Source organism: Pyrgilauda ruficollis, unplaced genomic scaffold, assembly GCF_017590135.1.
Source record: "Pyrgilauda ruficollis isolate IOZ18807 unplaced genomic scaffold, ASM1759013v1 scaffold87, whole genome shotgun sequence".
Lineage (NCBI taxonomy): Eukaryota > Metazoa > Chordata > Aves > Passeriformes > Passeridae > Pyrgilauda > Pyrgilauda ruficollis.
In genome coordinates, this window is record NW_024530710.1 from 1,567,670 (window position 1) to 1,593,595 (window position 25,926).

The window sequence follows — 25,926 nt, forward strand, 5'->3', positions numbered from 1 at the left end:
ATTCTGCCAAGATCAATTTAAATCAGAATTTTTCCCTGGGGATATTGAAAAGACTCAAATACCCAACTATTTTAATAATAATTCTAGGTTAATTTAGTGGCAATTGATAAAAAAAATAACAACTTTTTCCAATTCACCTAAATCCAGAGAAAAAGAAAATATGCAGATTTTTCATAAATAATTACCTTGTATGTGGTGAATGATTTATGTTTAAGCTTATTAAATATACCCCTAGTGACTGGAAAGGAAGCAAAGCAAATTGGCATAAGGTGGAGCTGCAGAAATGAGTTGCTCAAATATCAAGTTACTGAAAGACACAGTCAGAGACTTCATTAATATTTCTTGTTTCCTTGGGCTAAATTCCTGACAAGGGAAAAAAAGGTGATTTTGTTTTATAAGCTATGCCACTTTTTCAATTCTGCCAGTGCTGAATTAATCATTTCACCTAGTTTTGAAGGGAACCCCTTAGGATAGACCACAGAAAATTCAAAATTTTTTGCTATTTTTATGATTTCAACCTCAAAGTTTAGAACATTGGGGATGAAAAATTACTACAACTGAACTACAGAACAAAAAGAAGTTATACACGTAAGTCTTCTTTTAAAAGGCAGCCAGAGTGGGAGAAGGAAAGGACTTGGCCTTTGTGTACAATAGCTCAGTTCCTGAAACCTGTGCCAAAGGCAGAGGAAACCTGGATAAACCTCATTTCTCCGCATGAAGGGGGGCCAGGCCAAAGCTCTTAATCAGCAGTCTGTTTTAGGGCAGCTTGGTGAGAGAGCTCCATCCAAATTCCTTCTATTGCAGCACTGTCACTTTGGAAAACAGGACTAGGACCTTGAGAGAGCCAGATGGAGGGGGGTTCTCAAGCCTGGTCATGTAGGCACAAAAGAGGACCAGATATGACACAGAGTTACCAAGATTTTTTCAAATTTTTATACACATAAAGGGAAAAATGTGGCAGTCTTTCATTTGCCTGAACTAGGGAATACATAAGTATGGTCCTATATTAAACAGTTTGTACATATCTTAACATACTGTATAAGGAATGTGTTTTTTTTCTTTAGGGAAAAAAAAAAACCCAAAAAAACAAAAAACAGCTATAATGAAGCAGTTAGAATTTCTCTGTGCTGCCAGAAAAAAATAGGTTTGAGGTCTCTCAAGCTACAGAAGGAATTGAGGTGCATTGGTGAATGAGTTTTATAATTTATTATATCAACAGCTTTGTTCCTTGACACATTGTAGAAGAAAACTGCTGTGACTGTTGTGTCTGGTGAGCAATTTACCTTGGCAGCTTGCGTTAATTAGAAGACTATGCTTTAAGTGATTTCAGGGACAGAAATCCCCATGAGAAAGATTCAAAGTGTTTCTTTCTAGCTAAGCCAGGAACAATTCTGCATAGAAATTCTTCCCCTTAGGAGTTTCTAGACCTTTATTGCTTCAGGTACGTGGGACACTGGTCAACAACATTAGAACACGAGCCAGGGTGTGACCAGGTGGCCAAGAAAGGGGTAGTAGCCAGGTGAGGCTCAGTCACTTCTCCCAAGTTATAAGAGACAGGAAAAGAAGAAATGGCCTCCAGTTGCACCAGGGAGGATTTGGATTGGATATTAGGTAAAATTTCTTCATCTAAAGGGTTGCCAAGCATTGGAACAGGCTGCTTGGGAAGGAGGTTGAGTTGCCGGCCCTGAAGATATTTAAAAGATACATGGATGTGCTGCTTAGGGACATGGTTTAGTAGTGGCCCTGGAAGTGTTAGGTAAATGGCTAATCTTAGAGGTCTTTTCCAGACTTAATTATTCTATGATTCTGTTAAGTATGAGTTGGAGAATTCCCAAGAATATACTAGTGAAGCGTAATTTAATTCAAATCCCAATTTAGTCACAAAGTGAATTATTTTTGGGGGAGGTTGAATTTGAGTAATTCTCAGTTTATCAATCACTGGAAAATTTGAAACAAATTTTATTTAATCTGTCATTTTCATCTGAATTTTTTCATAAAAACCTCTATACTATCACTTCTAAAAGTGTTTTGTGGGCTGGGGCTTACGTGACTGTTTAGGTCTTTAGATGGGCTCTTTACCATCTGAAAAACTGTAAATGTAGGGAGAACATGGTAAACAAAGTTGTTTATTCATTAGTATGAGCCAATTAATTATTGACACTGGCTGGGAGGAAAAACACTTCAGAATTAAGCACTGCAAAAAGAGAATTCACCCCATCTCTTTACTAAAAAGTCATACAATGCCTTTATAATGAGCTAAGTAAATATATTTATACTCGTAATCCAGAAACTCTGCTTCTTGCTACATCACCCCAAACATATACACACGAAAAAATTCACACCTGGCATATTTGTTTATACAAGGTTTTTTAGGAAGTCTCTGGGATCCTGTGGGTTACATGCTGGAAGACAATTCACCATGGCACAAAACACTGCCAGCTCAGAGTTGGGACAGTAAAGAACTGCAATAGAAGTGTCTTTATCAAGGAAAGAGAAAAGCCCCCAAAACCCTCCAGTCTTCCCTTCCTGATAACAACAGGTGCAGATATTTTACTGGGGCTATGGGGTGATGTGTTCTTGTGGAGCCTGGTAGTCAGGTTGGTTTCCACCCCTGGAAACAGCAGTCACAAGATTGGTAATACACTGTTGAAGGAATTTTTGACAGCTTGTCTACAGCACCACAGGAGACAATTTAACCGAGGTTACAGAAGAAGATTGCCTTATTAGAAAAAATAATAAACAAAACCCCTGTCAGTCCTTTAATAAGCTCCTTTTCCTCTTTGTTGTATCTGAAACTGAATCTACAAAGAGTGCAGATGAATTTAGAAATATGATAATTTAAATCATGGCATTGGCTAACATCTAGAACTGTGGAGAAGGCAGAGGAAAAACAAACATCAAAAATAACTATTACTTCACCAAGGCAGGACTTTTTTTAGGCTTAAGTATCTTGCTGAATGTCATCTCATTTCCCTTCTCAAAATTTCTGCCTAAGGAAAGTATTAATATTAATTGAGTTTCTGTTTAGGCCTTTTAGTAGATAAAGTATATATAAGGGAATGTTTCCTTCAGTTCTGTTTTATGCCAACTTATTTTTCTTCTTTTGTAAATGTCACTTTTCTCTTTAATAACTATAAATCTTTTACAAATATCACAGAGTGATTAGAAATGGGAAGTAGCTGTACAAAATATATTATTATATTTTTTTCTTGGAAAAAATATTGAACTGCATTCTAATTTTTGTTCAGAGTGTTCTGTGGTAATGATACAGATATTATGGATTTTTTTTTGTTGTTAATTATATGCATCAATGTATGCCATAAAACTTGATGTAACTTAGGGAAGATTAAAAAATCAGAGGCATCTTGTTACTTCTGTGTTGCTTAATAAAGCTTAATAAGAGAAAAAAGAGACCTAGCCAAATTACATTTTTCAGTATGCTGTGAAAATGTCTTCTTTAATATTATATGATTATATAAGATGTTCAAGCAGATCCAACAATCTTTATATGAGATTATAATTTAATACTTTTACTTAGAGGTAAATAAGGATTTATACATTTTTTCCTTAAAACCTAAAGAAACTGCCTCAAGCTTTCTGCAACTGACCTCTTTGCTTTGACGGTAATTCCTAGCAAACTCCAAGAGTCTGAGTAACAGTGACTATTTTAAAGGGTTATGATAACTCTAGCTAAGCTGATTAAGAACCAGTTAAGTGATGGATCTGAAATCTAGATGTGATTGTGTAATCCTCCTTAACGGAAGATCCGTCTAGGGAGGCCTTGAAAGGACAACTTCCCAAAAGTCCTGTCAAGGATTTAGAGGCAAGTAGAAACCTATTGCTAATAACATTTACAAAAGGAATAAGACCAGGTAAATAAACAATTACCATGCAGAGATGTGGTCACAATGTGACAGTAAGACCAGAAAACCCAAAAATAATATTTTTCAGTACAATAGTGTTATCACTGTATTTTCAGAAACATGGCCTTTGGACAGTGATCAAGGGAACAGAGATTAGGAGGAATGGTGGTGATCTGCCTTCTTCACACTCATGGAGGTTAGTCCAGGAACACTGTTTTCAGTGCTTTAAAAGGGATTCTCAAAAACAGGAGGTGTTCTAGAAAAGCGGTCCCCAAAACTATTTGAAGGAATAAATCTTACAGAGTAAAAACCTTGCCATGAGCTTGGTCTATTTCTTTTATCAAAAGGAAACCTGAGAAGCCCCTTGATCAAAGCATTCAGATGCACTCCCAGAGGAAGTCAGTGGCTACAAGATGGTCCCTTTTTCTGGGGATGATTTGATACAGCAAGAATCAAAGGATGTAATTCAAAGTCAGAAAAAATCAAATGAGAAAAAAACCCATACTGAATAAACAGTGAGAGTGTTAAGGCACTGGAATATACTACCAAGATGGACCAGCATTAAAAGAAGATCATCTCTTGGTGCATTCAGACAAAGACCAGGAATTTTTCCAAAAGATACACCTTTACCAGGTGTGAAACTTTATGCAATATCAGATGGGTAGGTTGATAGATCCATGTAATTCACAAGTCCTTAAAATTCAGGCTCACTCAATGTCCACTTCCAAAATTTTCCAAAGGAAAAGGTGAAGCTCAATATAAGATTTAGACCCTTTTATTTTATGCAGCTGGTCCCCTCCATAAGAGTCCGGTGTGGAGTCTTGGTTTCCTGTAAGTGCAGAGGGAGAATTTGTCTCCTTGAACTGGGTAGAAACACCAAACCCTTTCTAGGGAAGCAAGAGGGGTTTCTCTGTGTTAGGCATCTCTATTGTCAGGCCATCACACAGGTATCATGACATCCAGGTCACAGAACCCACAAATAAGGAACACAATCAAAACGTCTTTTTACTGAATTTTAATTTTCCATGATCATATAACTAATCTTTGCAGGCCAAATATGTTCAGTTTCTACACTGCTTCTTCCCTGTCTCTTCCACCTTTCAGAGGATTGTTCCAGGCCAGTGGATTAGTCTAATCAATGATGTGTTAAAAAAAGAAGTAAATTCCCAGACTAGGAAAGGAAATGCATGAAGGATCCTAGGGTCTTGAATCTAGTGACTGGGACATTCACTTGAGAGATGATCATCCTGATAACAACGTTTTGCAGACACAAATGTTCTTTCATCCCAAATCAGAGATTTCTGGATAAGAAATTCTTGGCTATGTAAACGGACTGATATATTTATTACCACTTCTTTAAAATAAACTCCCCTGCATTTTTGGAATGCCTATTATTGTATGGCACATTCAATGTCCTCCATTAGGATTTATGAATTTAGAAATGCAACAGAAAGATTTCTAGAAGGTTTAAGTGTGTGACAAGCCACAGAGAAGGGGAAAATGTCTAGGCATTTAAAGAAGCAAAATTTCCAGTTCCTATTAAAAAACAAACAAACAAACAAAACAAACAAACAAACAAACAAACAAAAAAAACAAAAAAACCCAAACAAAAAAAACCCAAAACCAAAACCAAACCAAACCAAAACAAAACAAAAAAAAAAACCAAAAAAAACACAACAAAACAAAACAAAAAAAGAAACAAGCAGGACGTTGACTTCAGGGTTAAGTGGCAAGTGAGGGAGTATTCACTGGATTAGACTTTTAAATGTAAATGCTTCCTTGTACTCCTTTACTGGATATAGTAATTTTACACAAAATCACTATTGGTTAAATACAGTTTATGGAATGGTTACAAAATATGGTTAATTATCATGAATGCTAGTCAAAATTGAAATGTGAAGGAAAGCAATAAAGAATTTTTTATACATAGTCTTCCTAAAATATTTCTGTCACATGCATACATTCTATTTGGTGTAAAATATGTTTCTTCAGTTAGAAAAGCTATTTTTGTCAAGCCATACAAAAGCAGACATTACCCCTCTACTCTTTCTAAAAGACAGGACTGAGGTAATTCTTTCACCTGGCTTGGTTTACAGTGTAGACCAGAGCTGATGAGGGGTTTTTGTTTGCAAAGCAGATATTGTAGGTTGCATTTACTAATTTTCCACTGTCCAGGCAATGGGTTATGGCATCACTCTGTACAAGAGGAGACACATGGCTATTTGAGATAAAAAAAGCTGAATCAAAAGAAATTTCAATAATTATGGAAGAATTGCTTTTCTTGACCTTAATGTGTAAGATGAGAGAAAACCACAAGGATCTTACTCTGACACTGTGTAATATGTGTACAAATACCCCATCACCCTAATTCAGAAATGTATGAAAGCCAGTGAGGGATGCAAGTCTCTACATCAGGCCAAGCCACTTTAGGTTTCCTTTATAGTAAATAGCATGGTCTGTGATATTCAGTGCAATTAGCATTTTCCCATAGTATGTACCTACATTTGGCTGGATAAATGATAAGATAAACTCCTGAAATGTACTTCATTGCCTCCACTTAGAAGTCTTATTAGTCAGCTCAGATATTGATACCTTAAGATAGCCATATTAAATTACATTTTGACCAAAGAAATATGAAAATAAATAAAATATACAAGCCTAGCAAAACTGAGCATGTTCCGCTTGTATTTTTGTGCTTCACCTTTTTTTCTGCTCAATGCTAATTAAGGAGCAACTAATTTTCCTGATGTAATAATTTCCTCTGCTGTGTTTAATTCATTTCATTGTTGAGTTAGATAGAATCCAGCCTAAAGACTGTAAACCCTGCTATTAACTAACCACTGCAATGACTGTGAGAACTAATTAGATGACCTTAAATGAATATGTCTTTTAATCTTCTTCACTTTGCAGAAGAAAAGACAAATAAAGCTATGGTCTTAAAAAAAAATTTCCAGCAAAAATCCAAAATATGAAGCTTCCTTAGAAACTGTGGTAGGTGATCTACTCTCATACTGTTCTCTGTCCAGCATTACAGAAACCAAATATTCTGATGACAACCCCTGCTTTCCCTTGCTATCAGAACTCATCATTTTTCATATAACTTTGTCAGTGTCTTCCAAATTCAATTGCTATATAAAATCCCTGTGGGGAGAATATGGATATATATTGTTCAAATTGATCCAAACCTCCCAAACATGGAATTGATTTTGTCTTTTTGGAAATAAATTGTGCTTAACTCACATGTGCTAGTCGATCAAATCTGGCAAAGAGTTCATTCAGCATTCGGACCAGCTCCTGGGCTGACAGAGTTGTGGAAAGGTTGGTGAAGCCTTTAACATCTGCAAAAAGAATGCTAATAAAAAAAAATTAATATTTCAGTCTATGTCCATTAATTACTAAATGTTTTAAGTTACCTTCTAGCATTTTACAAGTGGAAGGGTCATTTTATTACCCTTGAAGTAACACTACCTCTGTTCTATACTTTTGTACATACTGGAATACTGAATGTAAATACTGAAGGAACTAAAAAAAAATACTACTAAGAGTGAGCAATTTTTTTTGCCAAAAATAGAAGCAATGCAATTCTAGATTTTCAAATCATACAAGTCTCAAATCCTAAGAGTACAGACAAATCTGTGACAGTCTTGATATATACCAGGCTAAGGCCTGTTTTATTTAGTCTCATTTTAGGCATGTGACAGAGGTACCTGAGTTAGAACTATAGTGCTCTCTTTATAAGGTATGAATCTTTAAATGGATAATTCTTTTTTCATTCTAGTGACTTTACAGGGAGCCTAGTGTGATCATACTTTGAATTTAGGTGCATCAACTTGTGTGCCTGAAATTGTCATAGGATCTCCATTAACAAAATACTTGCAAACAGATTTCTAGCCAGTGTTTGAACATCTGGTTATTTTTCTTGCCTTTTGGCTGCTCACTGTGCCTAGAATGACCACATGTGAATATAGAGAAACACAAACACACACAAAGTCTGTGGTGTGCAAGATACCACCCAGAACAAAGCATGTAGTAGCTCAGTAATTATTATACAAAGAAAGTATTGGCTACCTTATAAAGCGGTGATGCTTAAAAAGACACTCATCATTCTGGCACAAACCTCGTTAGCAATTGAAAGTTAACCAGTTACTGGTGTTACAATCTGAGTACCAGAAGATTTTGTTTCACTTTAGCTGGTGACTTGTGGTGAACAAGATCACAATTTGACAGTGTCTGAGAATTACTAATGTAACCAATAAGAAATACAGTAATGATCAGGTTGACTGATAACACATCTTCAAATGTATGGACTGGTGAAGGTTTGGGTGAGGTTTAAACAAGATGCTTACAAACTTGGTAAGATTTTTACCAGTGAGAAGTAATAAAATTAAAAGGTAAAGTACCAAGCTACTCAAAGAGTAATGAATGGTAATAATAGACTAAATTTATGATAATAAGATTTTCAAACTACTATTTTCTACCCTTTTAATTTTCAAACCAAAAAAAAATTTCTAAGTGGATACTACTTTTAAGGATTCATATAGCATTGATTTAGATAGTATTCAGTACTGAACATTTAGGAAACAAAATAAGGTGAATGAAATCTTGTTTTGAAATTATCTAGTTTCTGGCAGCATGTATAGAAGCCAACCAGTATCTGTATTTTAAAGCATACAGAATTTTAATTTCAAATCACTTTCAAGCATAAAATATGTTTCAACTTCTCACCCTGTCTACAACCCTTTTCCATTAAAGCAAAAGGGCCATCTTCTCCATATTTTGATTCTTCTACAGCAACACTTACTCTGAGTATGAAAAAGGTTAATGGAAGACATTTTCATTTAGTGCAACTCAAACCTTTATGAGGGTCCTTGATACTTTCAATCAGATTTAATAAAATAACATATCTGAGCAACTGCATGGCCACAGAAGCAGCAGATAATCAATTTATTCTTCTGCAGAAGTGCAAATTATTTTTATTGAACTTGTCCAGACAAAGTTATACTTTGGTTTCATTGAAAGGCAAAGTACTTGCTTTCCAAGCAATTTATCTAACATCATATCCATGCTTATTTTGCACTTCCTTCAATGATGATTTCAAAGGTGATCACTCAATGATTTACCCTTGTGTTTTGGGAAAGGTTTATGGAAAATGCTATTGGCGTGAAAAAATATTCTGATTTTCAGGAAATACAATAAAACCAAGATTATGTAATATCATGGAGTAGAAGTTGATCATTCTGGTGTAATGTACAATTAGGACTAATTACCTTGAGTAGCAGCTTAGAGGATAATTATCACCCTTCTGATAACTTATTTCATGAAAGAAAAAAATTTAGAGAGGAGTAAAGATTAAGAAAATAATAATAAGACTGATTATATGAAAATGGCTGTAGAGCAGAGGAACCACATAACCTTCTCTGAGAACATCTTACAAGTCTTCATCTCATTTTTCAGTGTGTGGGGTGAACCATCAGGTTGGGGCAGAATATGTGTCCACATGTAGGAGGAAGGGCTCCCCTTCCAGTGCAATCCTGACAACTTAAGTGAACTGAGTGTGAAAAAAAGTGAAAAAAAGTGAGAAAAAGACACAAATGGTCCAGACTCAGTGTTTAGTTCAAATGGATTTTGCCGTTACCATGGCATCCAGCCATCTTGATGAGTAGAAGAAGGCATCAAAATGCTTCTCTGCTCAAATACTAAACAAGGGTACACTAATTTTTTTATTTATGAATGAATAAAGCAACAGAAAGTAAACCCTCAGACAACAGTAATTTAGCAACTCTGAGACCTTAAACATTACAGAAACATTCACCCACCTGACATTCTCATAACGATGAATGTAGATCTTATGGAACTGGTGCTGCAAATGTTCGTCTTCTACATTGGTCATATCATTTATCATTTCCAGGACTACAAACCGAGGTAACACAGAGAGCACCAGCCGTTCCTGAAACAAAGAGGAAACCAGTATCAGTCTGATCTGGTATTTCACAATGCCCTGTTTAAGAGTCTGGATAACTGGTTAAGATATCACTCTCCTCTCTAAAAATTCCAGCTCAGGCCATTTGTGATAAATCACTTTATCAGCCTGAGTCCAGAGTCCAGGATACCTCTGGTTTAGGTAAGGAAGAATAAAATGAGCTCACATTCTCATTCAAACCAGTTCTCTTGACTAGAAAGACTGGATAACATATCCAACATTTCTAATTAAGTTTGTCTGTTTCAAGAACACCCAGGAAGAGTAAACATTTGAGACATATGTTTATATATATACACATGCTTATTTATAACGCATATTAGTAGAGTATCCATGTGTATTTGTTTATTATTAGTGTGCAACCACAGTGTGTCAGTGCATACTAGTGCACATATACTTCTAGCATTAGTGTATAAAGATATATACATATCCACACAAGTGCTGTTTCCAGCCCTGTCATAATATACTTAACCCCAGAATTTTCACAGAATTTCACCAGATATTCTCAGTTGGAAGGAACCCGCAAGGATCTCAAGTGACTGGGCTATATGGGGATTGGACCTGGAATCATGGTTATTAGCACTGTGCTGGAATCATGCTAACTAACCACATCTTAGTACAGCCAGGCAAGCCTTCAGAAAGTAATCAAGTTCTTTCATGAAAGTCCTAGATCATCCCCTGAGAGATTTTAGACTGGCTTCAGTAGCTCATCAGTTTAACAGCTTTGACAGATTTTTGCAAGTATCCAACCCAAATCTGTTTCTCTGCAAATTTAACCTTCTTTTTATCCTTGCAGTTTGGGCATGGATAATTATTGATTGCTGCTTTCTCTGTAATAATCTTTCTGTACCAAAATACTGTTATTGTGTCCTCTTGCCCTCAGTCTCCCTTTTTTTTTCAGATTAGAAACCTTTGTCCAGTATTGGAATTTATCGCTCCCAATCACTCTGAAGCAAAGGTACAATTTTTTACGTTTCTTTTTCTTTACAGGATTGCAAATACTGAAATCTTATTGAACTAAAGAAGAGAATGTTACTAGCATGTATGTAAGCTATTTATAACCAAATTTAAAACAACATTTTGGGAAATATGATATGTCTAGGGAAAACCAGATACTAACTTCCAAATCAGGCACATATGTAGACTACAGAACACAGAGATGAATAAAGTCCTCTCCTCTCCTCTCCTCTCCTCTCCTCTCCTCCAGCCTTTTCTGTCAAAGAAACTGATGTTGAATTTATTTTGAGGCAACTTGATATCAGGAGGATGTAAAATAATCGCGTAGTATACAGGCTGTGTGCTGTGTCTCTTCTCAAGAGTGAAAATTTGTTCCGAGAAAACAAGAAAAAACAAAGAGGAATGATGGGTGGAATGAGATAGACAAGCAAACCAATCATGAAAATAATTATTTCATGCCAGCAGGACTCAATGTCATGTGGATGAAATGTTGCCATAGAAGAAACATCTGAATAAATGAAGGAATCCCTTCCTAGGTTTCACAGGAAGTGATATCACTACTAACTTACAACTTTCACAGTGTAGATCATGAAGAATTCTCACTCTGAGCAGTGTTTGTCAGCAGTTAGTAAACAATCTTCAGCTCTGATGGGAACATGTTTTGGATAAACACCTCCATTTGTCTGGATGGCAGCACCAGCTGAGGTCAACTGTTTGTTTGTTTAACAGGGGAGAACAAAAGCTGCCAAAAGCTGCACTGGGGCACTGGAGTGTTACACCCCTCTCCAAAAAGGCATTCCTTCTGCAAAACATGCTGACAGAATATGAGAGAACTGAGAATCTCCTAATATTTAATTTATCCACCTATTCTACAAACCTTTGCTAAATCAAGACCTGCCTTTGTGAGGAAGAGAGAAAAAATTATGTGAGTGATGGCTGATACAGAGCAGGCTGTGAACTATAATGCAGCGAGATCTCCTTTATTTTGGGAAATAGCCATGCTCAGACTTTCTGCTTTCCCATACAGGATGGTTCTAATTTTAGCACATCTGCTTTGTTTTGGCTTTCTTCCACCCTTTCCACCTGGGAATTCTGCTATCCTTCATTCTTCTTATGTGTAAACACTGGATATGATGCTTGTGATAGCAAGAAGCAAACCAGTCCCTTAGGAGGTCCTTCATACTCCTGCAAACCCAGGTTTCACAGGAATATTTAGCCCTCAGCTAAATATTCCACAAGCAAATATCTCATGGTTTCTTAAGATGTCATGCTAGCAAAGAGCTGCTGATTGATAGTCTAGGCATCAGAAATATTTTTAAAATTCTGTGTCCTTGAGCTTCCTGTGATAGAATGCATTTAGATTTTCTTATTCCTTCACTATTAAGATACATAGCTCAATATGAACAAAAAATAGAACCACCTTCTGAACAAATTAGATCAGTATTTCAGGGAGTTGTAAGAATAAAGGGTCCAATGACTTCTTGTGAAGATACATTCAGAATAACACTAAATTTTTTCACTGTTAAAAGAAATATGTTATTTCCTAGCTTGCCCTTGAAGGATGACAAATTGGAATAATTTTTTTTAAAGGATAGAAAAAAGAAATCAAACAGAAATCCTGGTTATTGAACTATTTATGAAATCTATGAAAAGTGATCATTAAAAAAAAAATTCCTTCATACATATATGACTTAAATAGAGAATGTACTTTTTTTTCCCCCAAAAGGAAAATCTTACATTCCTTATTTGTATTTACCTAAGGGGGTATTGAGCAATGCCTCTAGAAAGTTTATTTAAAATAAAACATAGTTGGCTTGGCACATGTTCACTAAGCCAAGAAAAATGTGCCTAGAACATTTGATATCTTAACCTTCATGCTACTCATTAAGGTGAGTTAAATGTTCTTGTCTGCACGTAAGATCTGGCAATGACCCATAAAACTGAGGTTAATTACTTTGCCTCTGTAGCAGCCCTCCTCCATTAATAGTGAAGAGTTTGATGAGCCTTTGTCAGAATCACAACTGAAGGTTCATGAACAGCTCGTGTCACTACTCTGCATGATGTATGTTGTGCTAAGAGCACTGCAAGAAAAACAGCATTTAAGTGTGTATGTGTGTACCTATAGATACTTTTTGAGGAACTTCTGTTACCATCAATCCTCTGGTACTGAAACATTCAAATGACAGAAAACTTTTTACTCCGTGGGCGTCAGCTGTCCCTTACCATGCCCAGCTACTCTTACACCACACTGACAGGATGGTGGGGATGCTGAACCAGGCTTCTTCTCCAAACTGGGAACTGAGGTGGGCTCTAGTTTGGATCATTTCCATTCTTTCTTTTCCTACAGCTGATTCTAGCATTCTCTGGACCAAGATATGTCCTTTTTCAGAGGTCTTTCAAGTAATTTTTCTTCAGTCCAACAGTTAAGAAAGATTTTCAGTTATTCAAGAATGAGTGTCATATCACTCTTCCCTTGATATAAAGATCTTTGCCACATAACTCCCCTTCAAGATACTTAAATACTACTGCTCCTATTTCACAGATTTAGATACTGGGGTAAAGAACAGCACAAAGGTGTGGAGGTCATGTACAAGAAAGCAGTAGCTAATCCCAGGCAAAAGAAAAATGTCATTTTTTTATTGTCCTCTGTACCTTACTATTTACATGATCAAAGGCTCCTCACATTTCTAGTCAGTCTCTCTTGGAAGGCATTTTCGGATCTGGAGAGTAACAGATTTCCTTCTCTTACAGAGAAAGCCCTAATAAAATGTTGTGAACTCTAGGGTGAAGGAAACTCCATCACCCAAATCTTTTGAAAGCTTACTAGTTGAGCAGTGGGATAAGTAGAAACAATTCAAAGCAGCAGTGGCAAGTGGTTTGAAAAGGAGCAGAGATATATTTGCTCAAGAGTAAAGATATGCAAGAAAGAAAATAGCAACAAAGGAATGCTAGAAAAGAGCTGGTGAACTATTCTTCTAATAACACTTCATGAATCAACCCCAGTCTTTAAGATGGAACAGTCATAGTTTAGAGTAAATAAATTTGAAAAGTACCTTTAACCTGAAGAATAACTATGGTAAAGAAAAAAGACCAATAGAAATCACTAAATGTAACAAATTGATGGTAGAATTCAGGTCTGCATTCAGACACCCGATTTTTGACTCCAAGGTAGTTATGCCCAAACTTCCATATAATCCAATTAATCTGGAGAGATACTCATGACTTCTTTGGTGTCACTGTGGGTCTCTTTGCATTCTGTTGCCTGTTTTGACTAGATCTCAGTCCATGGTAGTAGGAGCTCATAGATGTAAAGAGTGTGTAGTCACTTAGTTTAGGAGGTGTCAAATATGGAGCTGACTCCTACCCAATCTACTCCTTCAGGAAAACTTAGCAACAGTGAAACAAATCCTGCAATGATAAGGAAATTAACTTCATGAGTCACCCACATCTACTTAAAGTCCCTAGACTGCAATTTAACATTGATACTGCCTCTAAGGCCCATTTACTGTTTTAGTGATCTGCAATAATCATTCTTTGTTGTACAGCTTTGCTGTGGTCTGCATGCACTGATCCCTTGGGTCACTTGTGCTGAAATGAGAGGGTACCAGTACTTACAACTGCACAAACACAGGAAGGCACATTCATGGAGAAGTGGGACATGTCCCTGATGAATAAATAATGACTTTTGCAGCCGTTTTTGAGAGCAGTCAGTTAACCAGTGCATGAGGCCTGTCTTGTGAATAGAAACGAGAGACATTTCCACTTGGGCTGATCAAAGAGACCAAAACTTCAACAAGCACAAAACATCTACAAGCAATTTGGGATCTGGAGGAAATTGCTAAGAGAAAGGTCAAACTCCCTGAGGTTTCTCTGCAGGTCATGCGAGGGAATCACCGCTGCAGGGTCTGCTGTCTGCAAAGGCTCCATGCACCAGCTCCACTTAAATGGTTCAGACTTTTCTTTGTTCCTCATAATTTTTATTGGGGATGGCTTTGCCAAGGCAAGAAAAACCCCTCTTGACTGACAGGTGAGTTCAGGAAGAAGTTCTTCCTCTGCATGTATCATTAAAAGGGGGAGCCTACAGAGAAGAAGTGGGAGTAAGTCTGGGCTTGGAATCATGCTGCTTATGGCTGTTCCCAAGACACTTGTGAAAAATTGGAGTGGGTGTACTCCAGAAGTGTTTAACCATAGATGCTCTCGAGAAACTGTTTAACATTTTTCATCTTGATTTTTAAGAATCATTTTTCCAGAACCATCAAGCTTATCTTTAACAACATTTACAATTAATATCAGAGGTGCTTTATTGTCTTAAACACTGAACTTAATAGGATGTGAAAAGGGCCATTCAGAGCAGGAGTAGTTTTAATCTTTCTGGAGTACATGAGCTTTTATTACATTTAAGGGATGTCAATAAAAATTGTATTGTTTTGTACTGAAAATCTGACCATGTTCAGAATAGATGTAATTATTGTAGGTGCCATTCTAGAAAATGGAAATTAGCACCTCTCATTATGATGAACTGCTCTGAAGAGAAATTCCTTTGTGCTTACTAAGTATACAATGGACAGTCTATTTGCAGCTGTTCTTTCTTGTGTCTCATCAAGACAATGGGAGTTAATTAAAAATTACTGAAATAACAGCAGTACCTAATTCATTCAGACTTGTGGAGTTATGAGGCTGCCTTTAGTTTTTACTACTTATTTCTGCAATGTTTGCTATGAGCAATATCAACTTTGTTTTATTTTAATTCCAACAATTATTATCCCAAATTATCCCATCCTTTGCCACATGCTCCATTTAGGAATCTGCTGCTTTCAAAGAGAAGCAAGGCCAGATCACGCAGAAAGTCTTGGAGTCTCCTTTTGTTTAGCTTTTGTCTATGAAACATATCTAGAATCTCAATCAAACTGATAACCCAGTATTTATGAGAGTGAATGAAAGTGAACCCTTCATGAAAGTGTCTAATGAGACATGTTGCAAAGTTTGTGGCAATGAAAGTAGGAAAAAGCTATTTCCACACAATTGTAGGAAGGACATGCTATTCAATTGTTTCCTCTGTGCTGTTTTCCAAACCAGCATAAAACAACATACATAGCACAGGCTGAAGGGAGGAACTGCAAGGTACTGCTGGCCCTTTGTTTTAGCTGAGTAGGGAATGGTTTGATGATTCAATACCTGAAGCCACATTACAAAATCTTGGCAGGGTGTGATGACTAATAGTCTACTGCCAGGTATAAAAGGAGGTGTCTTTTTTATTGCCCTGTTGGCCGTGTAAGGAGATCACAATCTTAGTGCCTCCTTACCCTTCAGTTCCTGAGATGTAGAAGGATGATTCCAGGGCTGCCAGTTTGGGTTTTTATGCCTTCCCAGTATAATTTTGGCTTCATAAATATGTAGCTCATCCTGTAACATGCTGGGAATTGGTAGAACAGCACTCTCTGTCTTTCTTTTTTCTTTTTTTTTGGATGATACTTGTTATTGCTGATGCAGGTTTATTTAATAAAAAAAATTATTCCTCTTCAAAATATTTACAAAAATACTTCAAAAAAATTTTTAGAAGTAACACAGTTGATCATGAAGCTAACTGCTAACTGCAGGCAGTAATTACACTATGGCACAGGTACAATGACCCATCTTATCTTAAGGCCACATGAGCACCAATAACTTGCACAGAAGTGGGTGGGAGTGCATCATGAAACAATCTCCTGATAGTGCTTTGTTTGTTTCAGTTGTGTTTTAACTTAGGCAGTAGGATCTACAGGTCTCAGATTAAGTTCTCTCAAATTAAGTGTCTGTATTGAATACACACAATTGTTAAGAATTCCAGGTCCTCTGAACACTTATATATGATTTTTTATCTCCTGAATGAAGAGCATGTTAGATTTACATTTCATTGTGAAACCCAACCATGTTAGAAAGATGAGTGGTGAAAAGCGGGAGTTACAAAACAATTTGTATTACTGCCCTACCTTGTAGACATGAATATTTATCACAGAATCATGCAATAGTTTGAGTTGGAACGTATGTTCAAGATCAGTCAGTTACCATCTCCTGGCCATGGGCAGGAGAACCTTCCTCTGGACCAAGTTGCTCAAAGTCTCATCCAACTTCCAGTCAAGGGGCAGCCACAACTTCCCTGTGCAATCTGTTCCTGTGCCTCACCACCCTCACGGTCAGGAATTTCTTCCTAATAACAATCTCAAGGGACTCTCTTTCAGTTTGAAACCATTGCCCCTTGTCCTACCACTGTATGCCCTTGTCAAAAGTCCTTCTCCATCCCTCTTGAAGCCCTTTTAGGCACTGGGAGATTGTATAAGGTTTCCCTGTGGGCTTCTTTTCCCCAGACTGAACAATTTCAAATTTCTCCACCTTTCTTAACAGGAGAAGTGTCCCAGCTCTCTGATCATCTTCATGACTGTCTAGATTTCCTCCAAGAGGTCAATGTCCTACTTATTGTTGGGGATCCCTGAGCTGAGCAAGTGATACTCTCCAGCTCCAGAGTAACCCATGAGACTCATCTAATAATGGAAAGGCATATTTTCTATTTTTAATTTTGTTTCTTCCAAATATCATGATAATTTTTTAAACTTATTCTTTATTAAACAATAGTGCAGAAGACAAATATTCAGAAGAAAAATATTTATATGGAAATAAGACCCATATTATGACAAAAAGCTTTGTACTATCTTCTGGTACATTCCATAAATTTCAGTTAGTTTGCAAGAAAGGCCAGAGTCAGAGTTAAAGAACAGGAGAGATAGACACAACACTGATTTCATAAAAGCATAATCTTAAGTTTTCCTTGTTTTACTGGGACAGAAAATTATTATAAAACAGCTCCTACAATTCAAATTTGTTCTAAAATATCAGAATGGTACCATCTGACTTTAATGATTATTGTGCTGTGTTTCTCTGGAGCAGCTTTGACTTATCTGCTGTTAAGTCTTCATTTAATTCTTCTGTACTGGTTCTTTTTTCTATTGATTTGCATGTCTCTTTTTCCATTTTGTTATGTTTTTTGAGCTGTTTTGAAAATTTCTAGACAACTTTAGCAAAATACACATCTGTCAGGAGTACTCATGGCAGCTAATGACATAGAAAATATCATAAAGAAAGCTTTTGTGCCTTTTATTGTTCAGCTTTCTATGACTAAATCACTGCAGACACCAAGATGAATAAGAGCCAAAAGGTCTTATTTTCTGGTCAAAACAAGGGATGCACCTTGTCACAGAATTACAAGATTCCAGTACTAAACAGAACAAGCAGGCTAAAACTTCCTTTCAGTAGCAGGGAGAAGTAGTCACCTCCTGAAAATCAAACCCCTTTGAATAGGCTTGTAGATGGGGAGTTGAATACTGTTGATATTGTTGCCTTTTTCCTAATCTGGAAATGAAACTCGACATAATTTTAGTAAGGAGGTAATATGAAAGGAGATCTTTAATGAAGGCTTTCATTTGTGGAAAGGTGTCCACAAAAGCCCACTCCTACAGGGATGAATACACATTCATAGGTTTTAGGAAATTAGCATAATTGAAAAAAAGCACCAATCAGGAGGACAAGGGATGATGCCATTTCCCCACAGGTCAAACCCCTCCTCTGGAGCCTCTCCTTCAGCACTAGCTGTACTTTGTCCATGAGAATGGCTCTCAATGAGTTGTTCTCAGCCTTGATTCCCAGGAAGAACCAAGATGGCACAGAACCTTCTACCTCCTGGGGCTTGGAGCTCTGGAGTTTTGTCTTTCTGCTCAGGGAAAGGCCATGGGAAAGTACTGGGAAAACTAGCTACTAATACAACAGGTGACAGAGTTACAAATATATATGTGAAGAATACATATTGAGAACATATAAGAGAATACCCAAAAGGCATCCATATGAAGGACCATTAGCCTATTTATAAATGTTTATCCAAATATTCTATCTTACCTTAAATTATCTCAGTAATGGCATCAGTAACTTGACTCTGTTTATCTTGGAATTGGTATTGCTTATGGTTATATGATTTCAAACCATTACTTGGACTACAGAGACCCTCTGTTAATTAAGTGTCTTGTAAGGACATTAATTTTAGAGTCTTCCTACAGTCCTTTTAGGGCACTAAAGGAAGTTTCTTAGAACACTAACAGTTCTGATCCTGAATGAGAAATTCAGAGCAGAGGCACTAACTTGATTAAGTTGGAGCTTGGAGTTCTTTATTAAGCCAAGAGGAACGTGTGACAGCCCAGCTGGTAGGTCTCATCACTGTAGGTGGCTGAAACTATTTCATTCTCCCTACTAATTTCATTTCTGGCCCCTTCCCTGATGTATCAGCAAGGGTCACTAGTTGGTGGCAGCTCTGAAAAAGGTTTGTTTGTTTTTTCTTTTTTTTTTTTTTAGACACCTCTCTCTTTAGCAAAGAGCTGAGAACACAGGAGACACAGGCCACCAAAATTCTGTCAGTTTCATTCTCTGTTGACCATTTGAACAACCTGGTTTGGAGATCAAAGTACCACCCACGAGTTTTATCCTCAGTGAATCCAAAATCCATCTACTAGGAAGGAGGTTTCCTTCACACTAATTTTTTCTAGGGAAAGCTCCCGTGCATGAAGATTTGACACTGGGATTTCTCCCTTATAAGAATTCAGCATCTGACCACTCTGTCACTGACTATAAATCTCATTATTCTGCTTGAGCCCATATGACAACTCTGGATTTACAAGGAATGGAAGAGAAGGCAGCAGATAGTTTTTATATTGATTTTACCTTAGATTTTTACTTGACAGAAAAATGTGGAAGTTATGCTTTGATGACAAGAAACAAACACCAGCAGTGGATGTGAGGGTACTACATATAAAATCTTACTTTGCAGTCTCTGGATTTCTACTGCAAATGGGTTCAGTAATGGGGGGGTTTGAGGGAAGTTGTAGTAAATATATATACTGGTATCTACAGAATCATAAGTGCATGTAAATATTTCTTCCTGCCAACAATAAGGAAGAAAAGTCTGTTATTTGATTTAGAAAACAGGTCACCCACTAAATCAGAATATGGAAATGGATTGTAAAAAACAATATAAATTTTTCACATTCCTTTTTTTGTTGGTTTAACCAGTATGTTATACTTAGAGCTTGATCATCTAAGTGCTGATGGATCAGCATGAAGAAAAAAATTCTGTGGGGACTATGGTTCTTTAGAGAAAAGTGCTAAGATGAAAGGAAGTCTGGACTAAGAAGCTTTACTTAGAACATCATAGTTAACAAATTGGTTTCTGTCAAGTGGAAATAAAAGCCTAAAATGTAATATCTAACTAGAGGTTTATATAGGTTTTCTTTTTAAATTGTGAGTTTATTGTTTGGCCTTTAAAAATAAAGGCTCAGTTATTGTGATCATAATTTTAAAATATGAAGCACTATTTTTATAAAGACCGTGTGCTCTCTAAAATTAAGATTATTCTTTTATTTTTTAAACTAAATCTGAACTTTACCCTCATACCAATTTAGAGAGATTTTAATATTCTTATCACCACTATATATACACGCATGCACACACACACATATACATATATGTACATACATATGTATGTGTATATATATATACAGATTCATGGTGCTTAACCCTCTTAAAATGTCCATTCCAATCCCAGTCCAATCTGCTTTTATTTTAGAGGCTGCGAAGTACTGACAGTTGATTAAATTCTAGCTTTGTGAGAGCTTGATGAAACCTACATAACATGTAAGCTGCTTAAAAAAGTTTAAAAAATAAAACAAAAAACAAACTAGAGTTCACCAATCTGCAGAGAGCTTCTTAAAGCCATGGGAAACAGAGATTGTTGCAAGGGAAAGTGTGAAAAAAAAATCCTCTGGAAGTAGCGGTAGAAGGAAACAAATGGTCAAACGGAAGAGGTTTTTTAATGGAAAAAGAGATTAAGGCAGGATTATAGTTTTTCCAAAGATCTCAGGCAGAAGAGACTAAATATGCCAACAGTAGATTATTCTGAAGACTAAGGGCTGCCTTCTCATTTTCTAGCCCTGATACCCATACTAGAAAGACAGAATGTGTGATAATACCTAGAAAACAAAACTATCCTCTTCTCACCTGGACAAATGGTCCTTTCGGGTGGTGAACTCTAATCCTTTATGCAAATCAAATGAAACAATATCCAAACTGTTTTGACTTTCAAAATGAGCTTTAATTGGATTTGTGGAATCCCCTATGAGAAAGAGATTACCTGGAATGTAGGTGCTCAGTAAGCCACTGGCAGGAGTTGCAGGGAGGAATTGTCTGTGGGGTATTCTCTTAGGGGACTCTTCTCATTACACCATTTCATGTAGAAAAGGTTTTCTTCTTTCTCCTCACTGGTCTGACTCAATCCATAATTAAAACTTGCAGACACCCATCTTTGTCCTACCTTGATGGGAAGCATCCCTAGAAGCCCAGTGGATCAGGTTTGATACCAGCCTGGACCTTCTGGCCTGAATGCTCCTTGCAAGATTGGAAGCAGGCAGTGCTTGCTCCCCACCTACCTTCCTGCCTCCAGCCTTCAGCTCCAATTCCCCTGCCAGTGTGTGAGATGCCCAAGGACATTTCCATAAGAATTAAGGAAGATGTTAAGAAGGGCCCTTATTTTCGCATAAGAGGACCTTCTCTTGGTGGAATTGGAAATTATTTCTGCAGAGAAATGGGCCTGCTTGCTGAGGACTGTCTTGCAGAATGATTTAAACAGTACAACTAAAAAGACTAATGTGTTGTGGCTTTAGTAACCTCTAGAACTAGGTGTCTGCACTGAAACTACACAAATGTAGTGCTAAAATTAGAATAATTTTCTCCATTTGGCTTGGCAAGACTTAGAACCTGGAGGATTTGTCTCTGCTTTGAGTTCACTCCCTCCCAATTGTTTACCACAGCAAGAGCTGAGCAGCCTTGCTGGCGAGCTCTGTGCAAGAGGTAGAGTTTTCTCTTCATGAATGATGCATAACCTGCTACACTGAGAGCAGGAATGAACACCTCTCCAGAGGATGAATGTAAAAGTCTAACAGACATGGACTGTTTTCCCCTCTGATCTCAAACAACTTCCATATAAAATGATATTAGGTGCTCTGCTAGAAATAATGCAAACAAAATGTTTCAGAGAGGATATGTATTGGGTTTTCTAAACATTAGTCCGGACCCCAGGTTATTCATGTTAGTAAGATACAGTTTAACAGCTTTGCTTAGTTTAAAAGCAGCCTCCCATCCATGTTTTCCTACTGCTTTGTCCAGGCTTCATTAGTGTCTCTGGTTTAGAGCAGTTTTGGAGTGTGGTCATGACACCAGGGAAGTTTCTAATTATTACTAAACACGTTTTCTGTGAATTTCTGTCCTGCAATGTTGTGATCTTATTACAAGAGAAGGGGTAAGGGCTGGACTGTTTTTTATAGTCTTGTAGCTGTAATAACTTTAGCTATTTAACTTTTATGATTTTCCCTGTCTAGTCCATTTAAGGCTTCATTTGCAGCTTCAGTTAGTCAAATATTCCTGCATAATTTTTATTTCACAACAATATTCCTGACTGCACTACACAATAATTGTTTTCAGATATGTATAGCTTGACATATGTATGTGGGGTGCAGGAAAAGGCAGCATGACAAAGTTATCTGAGAGACTCTTTATAACTAAATTGTAGTATTTCGGGGTTTAAAATGTTATGCAAATTTCAAGTAAAGACTGGAGAAAGAGCAGGTGAGAATGCCTGATATATATTGAAAGCAATTCTACATAAATCCACCATTTCAATATCTGTCTGGATTTAATATGTCATTCATTTAAAGCTTAGGGATTTTGTATCCCGAGAAATAGAAATGAAAAAGAAATTTAGTGCAGGTTTCTGCTCTTCATTAAGGATATTTCACAGCATTTTCACAATGAAGGAAATTACATACTCATTGGTTTTGAAGGGTTTTCAGTAGCTAATTAAGAAAGTGAGTTAGACTATCTATTTTCATTGCCCAGATATGATGAAAGCAGAATTACCTGCTGTGTCCTTACAACAAAATCAAGCTAAAAACAAAGACAGTGTCTTTGAAGTGTTCATTAACAAAGTATAGCACTGGTTGTCAACATTTTTGATATCAAATGAAAGTATTAAATCAAAATTTCAAACAGGTGGTAGCAAGCTATGATATTGTTGGAATAAAATGGATTTATAAAAACTGAGAGACTCATGTTTGTTTTTTATTCATAATTGCAAAGTTTTGAAAACAAAATCAGAGGACATTTTTGGCAGCCATATTTGGCTGCCTGATATAAATACATCTCTTAAGAACATGCCACTAACCACAGTTCATTAGAAAATATTAAAGTTCATTATTTTATCAATAACTGCTAAACAGAGGCTGGTTTTACAGCACATTTGTCTGTGCTGCCTCCTGCAGCTTGCTTCTATGATATTTTAATCTTTTGATGACAAAGTCTTTCAGGTTCTCATCAACTCCTTTAACTATGTCAAGATCTGAAATGTTTTAGATTTTCACAAAAATTTCAATTTTTCAATGAAAATTGGGAAATAAGTAGACACAGATGTTCCCTCAGTTTCACAGGGTGCTGGGATTTCCAAATGGGGTCACACAGACAATGCCATACAGGTAAGTGCATAAACATCATTAGCAATGACTGCTGGAGTAATTCTCCTTTGTAGCCACACTGCTACTCATTTTCATAATAGAGTAATTAGAATTAGGAAATTCATTGTAATTGAAAATGCTAATATATACTTTTAACTACACCAGGTGCTTAAAAATAAAAGGATAACAATAGAAAATCAGATCCTTGATGATGTGAAAATACAACTGAAAGTCCTGACTTTCTGAAACACTTCAGAAAATTTTGTCTACAAGTCTTGTGGAGAGTAAATGGAGATGGGGGAGGCAGAATGAAAAAAGATGTAGGAGCTTCATTGTATGTAGACTTTTGGAAACAGACACTTCAAAACTGGAGTCATGGTGCCCTGGATCAGGCAGGCTCCACAAAGCCTTTTGCATTGTCCAGGTCTGCACTGCATTCTCCTCCTTCCTGTACAGTCACTGAATGGATTGCAATTGGTGTAAAAGCTGAACTTGCACCTGAAGATATTTTCAGTGGAAAATGAGCCTATGGAGCTAATTCAGATTTACAAAGACCATAGGCCCAGACATTTCTGAACAACACAATGGCTTTGAGTGTCAAACTGGAAAACTTCACAGCAAAAATGAGGAGGAATTCTTGAACCCTGAAAATCTACAAAGGGAGACACTGCTGGAAGATAATGGCATCTGGAAAACACATGACATCCAAATTTCAGGTTAGAGTAACATGAACAACAACAAAAATATTTATTCGTCCCTAGTGGGATTTTGGTGATTTCACCTCCTATTTTCATCACTCCTTATGCAATGGTTGCAAGTGAATAAATGAAGCTGCTTCTACTGAAAAAAAAATAAAAAAAATAAGATCATATACACTAAATGTATCTGGAAATGCAGAAAAATCTCTTGTTTTTCACCAGTAGCAGAAGCTGACACAGTAGAAAGTTTATATTTGTATTCCAGAAAATCTACATATACTCATTAGAGGATCCTTAAAAACCTCTGATAATGAGATCCTTCCTTGTCACCATCATTGTTTCCTTGTACACCTCCACATTTCTAATGGCACCTCTTGCCTTTCTCCAAAACACAGATTATAAAATGTTTGTCTCACAATTGGGTGACTTTCTATGACTGGCTCTTTTAGGCAAGCACAATACTGCATAATGAGAGCAGTAGCATTTATCATTGTTAAAATGACAGAAGATTAGAGATTATGAATCCAAGGGATATTGAGAAATTGGAAGGGTCATTTTGGGAGAGCAGAAACTTAATTTCTTGGTTTTAACAATACACAATAATGAATAGAAGTATATCTGAATCATTTATATAACTTCCATGATTACATAAAATTGGAGCCTCATTCTGTAATTGTTTATGGACAACCATACCACTCCTTGTTGTAGTTTAAAACTTATATTGTTTTGTTCTTACTTTAATTTTACTGGTCTTCTGATTTAAATAAAGAAAAAAATGGACCTTACAGGATCTTTTTGGTGAGCTGTCACATTTCATGTCACATACCATACATACAACATGTCAATAAATATTAATTTTCTATTACTTTCAGTTGAAGAAGCAGAAGATGTGTGGTGATGAAAGAAGCCTCAAGAGATTTAAATTAAGTCATCCACTACTATAAAAAGTAGCAATACCACCACTGAAAGTAACAAAAACCTTGCCCTTGCTGTAAGTACTTTTTAGTTTAAACAGTTTATGGCAAGTGAAAGGAAAATAAAATGAAGTGGAATAAATTTGGAATCCCTGGAATTATTGTCTGGAAGAATTACACAAATAATAATTCCTCTATTTTCCTTGCAAATTTTTGTTCATCAACAATATTTCTAGAAATTTTTAGAAGCCACATCACAACTATCATTCTGCACACTTTTTTACCACCATTTTTCCCCCTTCATAGGAAATTAAAGTAATGGAATTAATTTAGTAAACTTTAATCCTTACTTTTTAAAATTTGATTAACAGGAAATAAGTTTTTTACATTAATCTGAACTATAGATACCATTTATCATGCAATATTTTTCCTCAAGATAGAAAAATGCTAGCAGTCACTGAATTACTGCCTGTGTACTCATTAAGTGAGCATGAACAAGCTGCTAAAAAAGTAGTCACCTAAAATGTGACCTTGTCAGTCTTTTTAAAGCAGATAGGTTTAAAAATTGCTTAAATGAGATGCTACCCCAGAAACAAATGGAAAAACTGGAATGGTGAGGGAAACAGTCTCTCCATTCCTCAAGATGTTCCAGTATAGGAATATTTTTTTAATGTTGCTGCTCCAAATACAAATGAAAAGCTGAAATGTTTATTAAATATTTCCATATGTAGTGGTGTGCATAATAACAAAAATGCAAAGTTCCAAGCAAATTAATCATAAATATTTCAAAATGTTTTGGTTTTATATACTAAAATAATATTTCAAAAATTTGAGCTAGTTTATTAAGTTTAAGAGATCTTTCATTTGCTGTCCTTTTGTCTGTGGGCATTTTCCTTGGCCCAAGGACAGTTCCCCATATGCACTTCCAGTCATATGATGCCT

The 25,926-nt window shown here is 36.4% G+C and overlaps 1 protein-coding gene across 1 annotated transcript in view; it reads right to left on the minus strand.

The window, feature by feature from the left end:
• The window catches only part of ADCY8 (adenylate cyclase 8), a 116,411-nt gene that overhangs the window by 58,880 nt on the left and 31,605 nt on the right, over nucleotides 1-25,926 (minus strand). Inside the window, 2 exon segments of the mRNA XM_041488084.1 lie at nucleotides 7,104-7,215; nucleotides 9,680-9,810. Coding sequence (XP_041344018.1) covers nucleotides 7,104-7,215; nucleotides 9,680-9,810 — 243 coding nt within the window.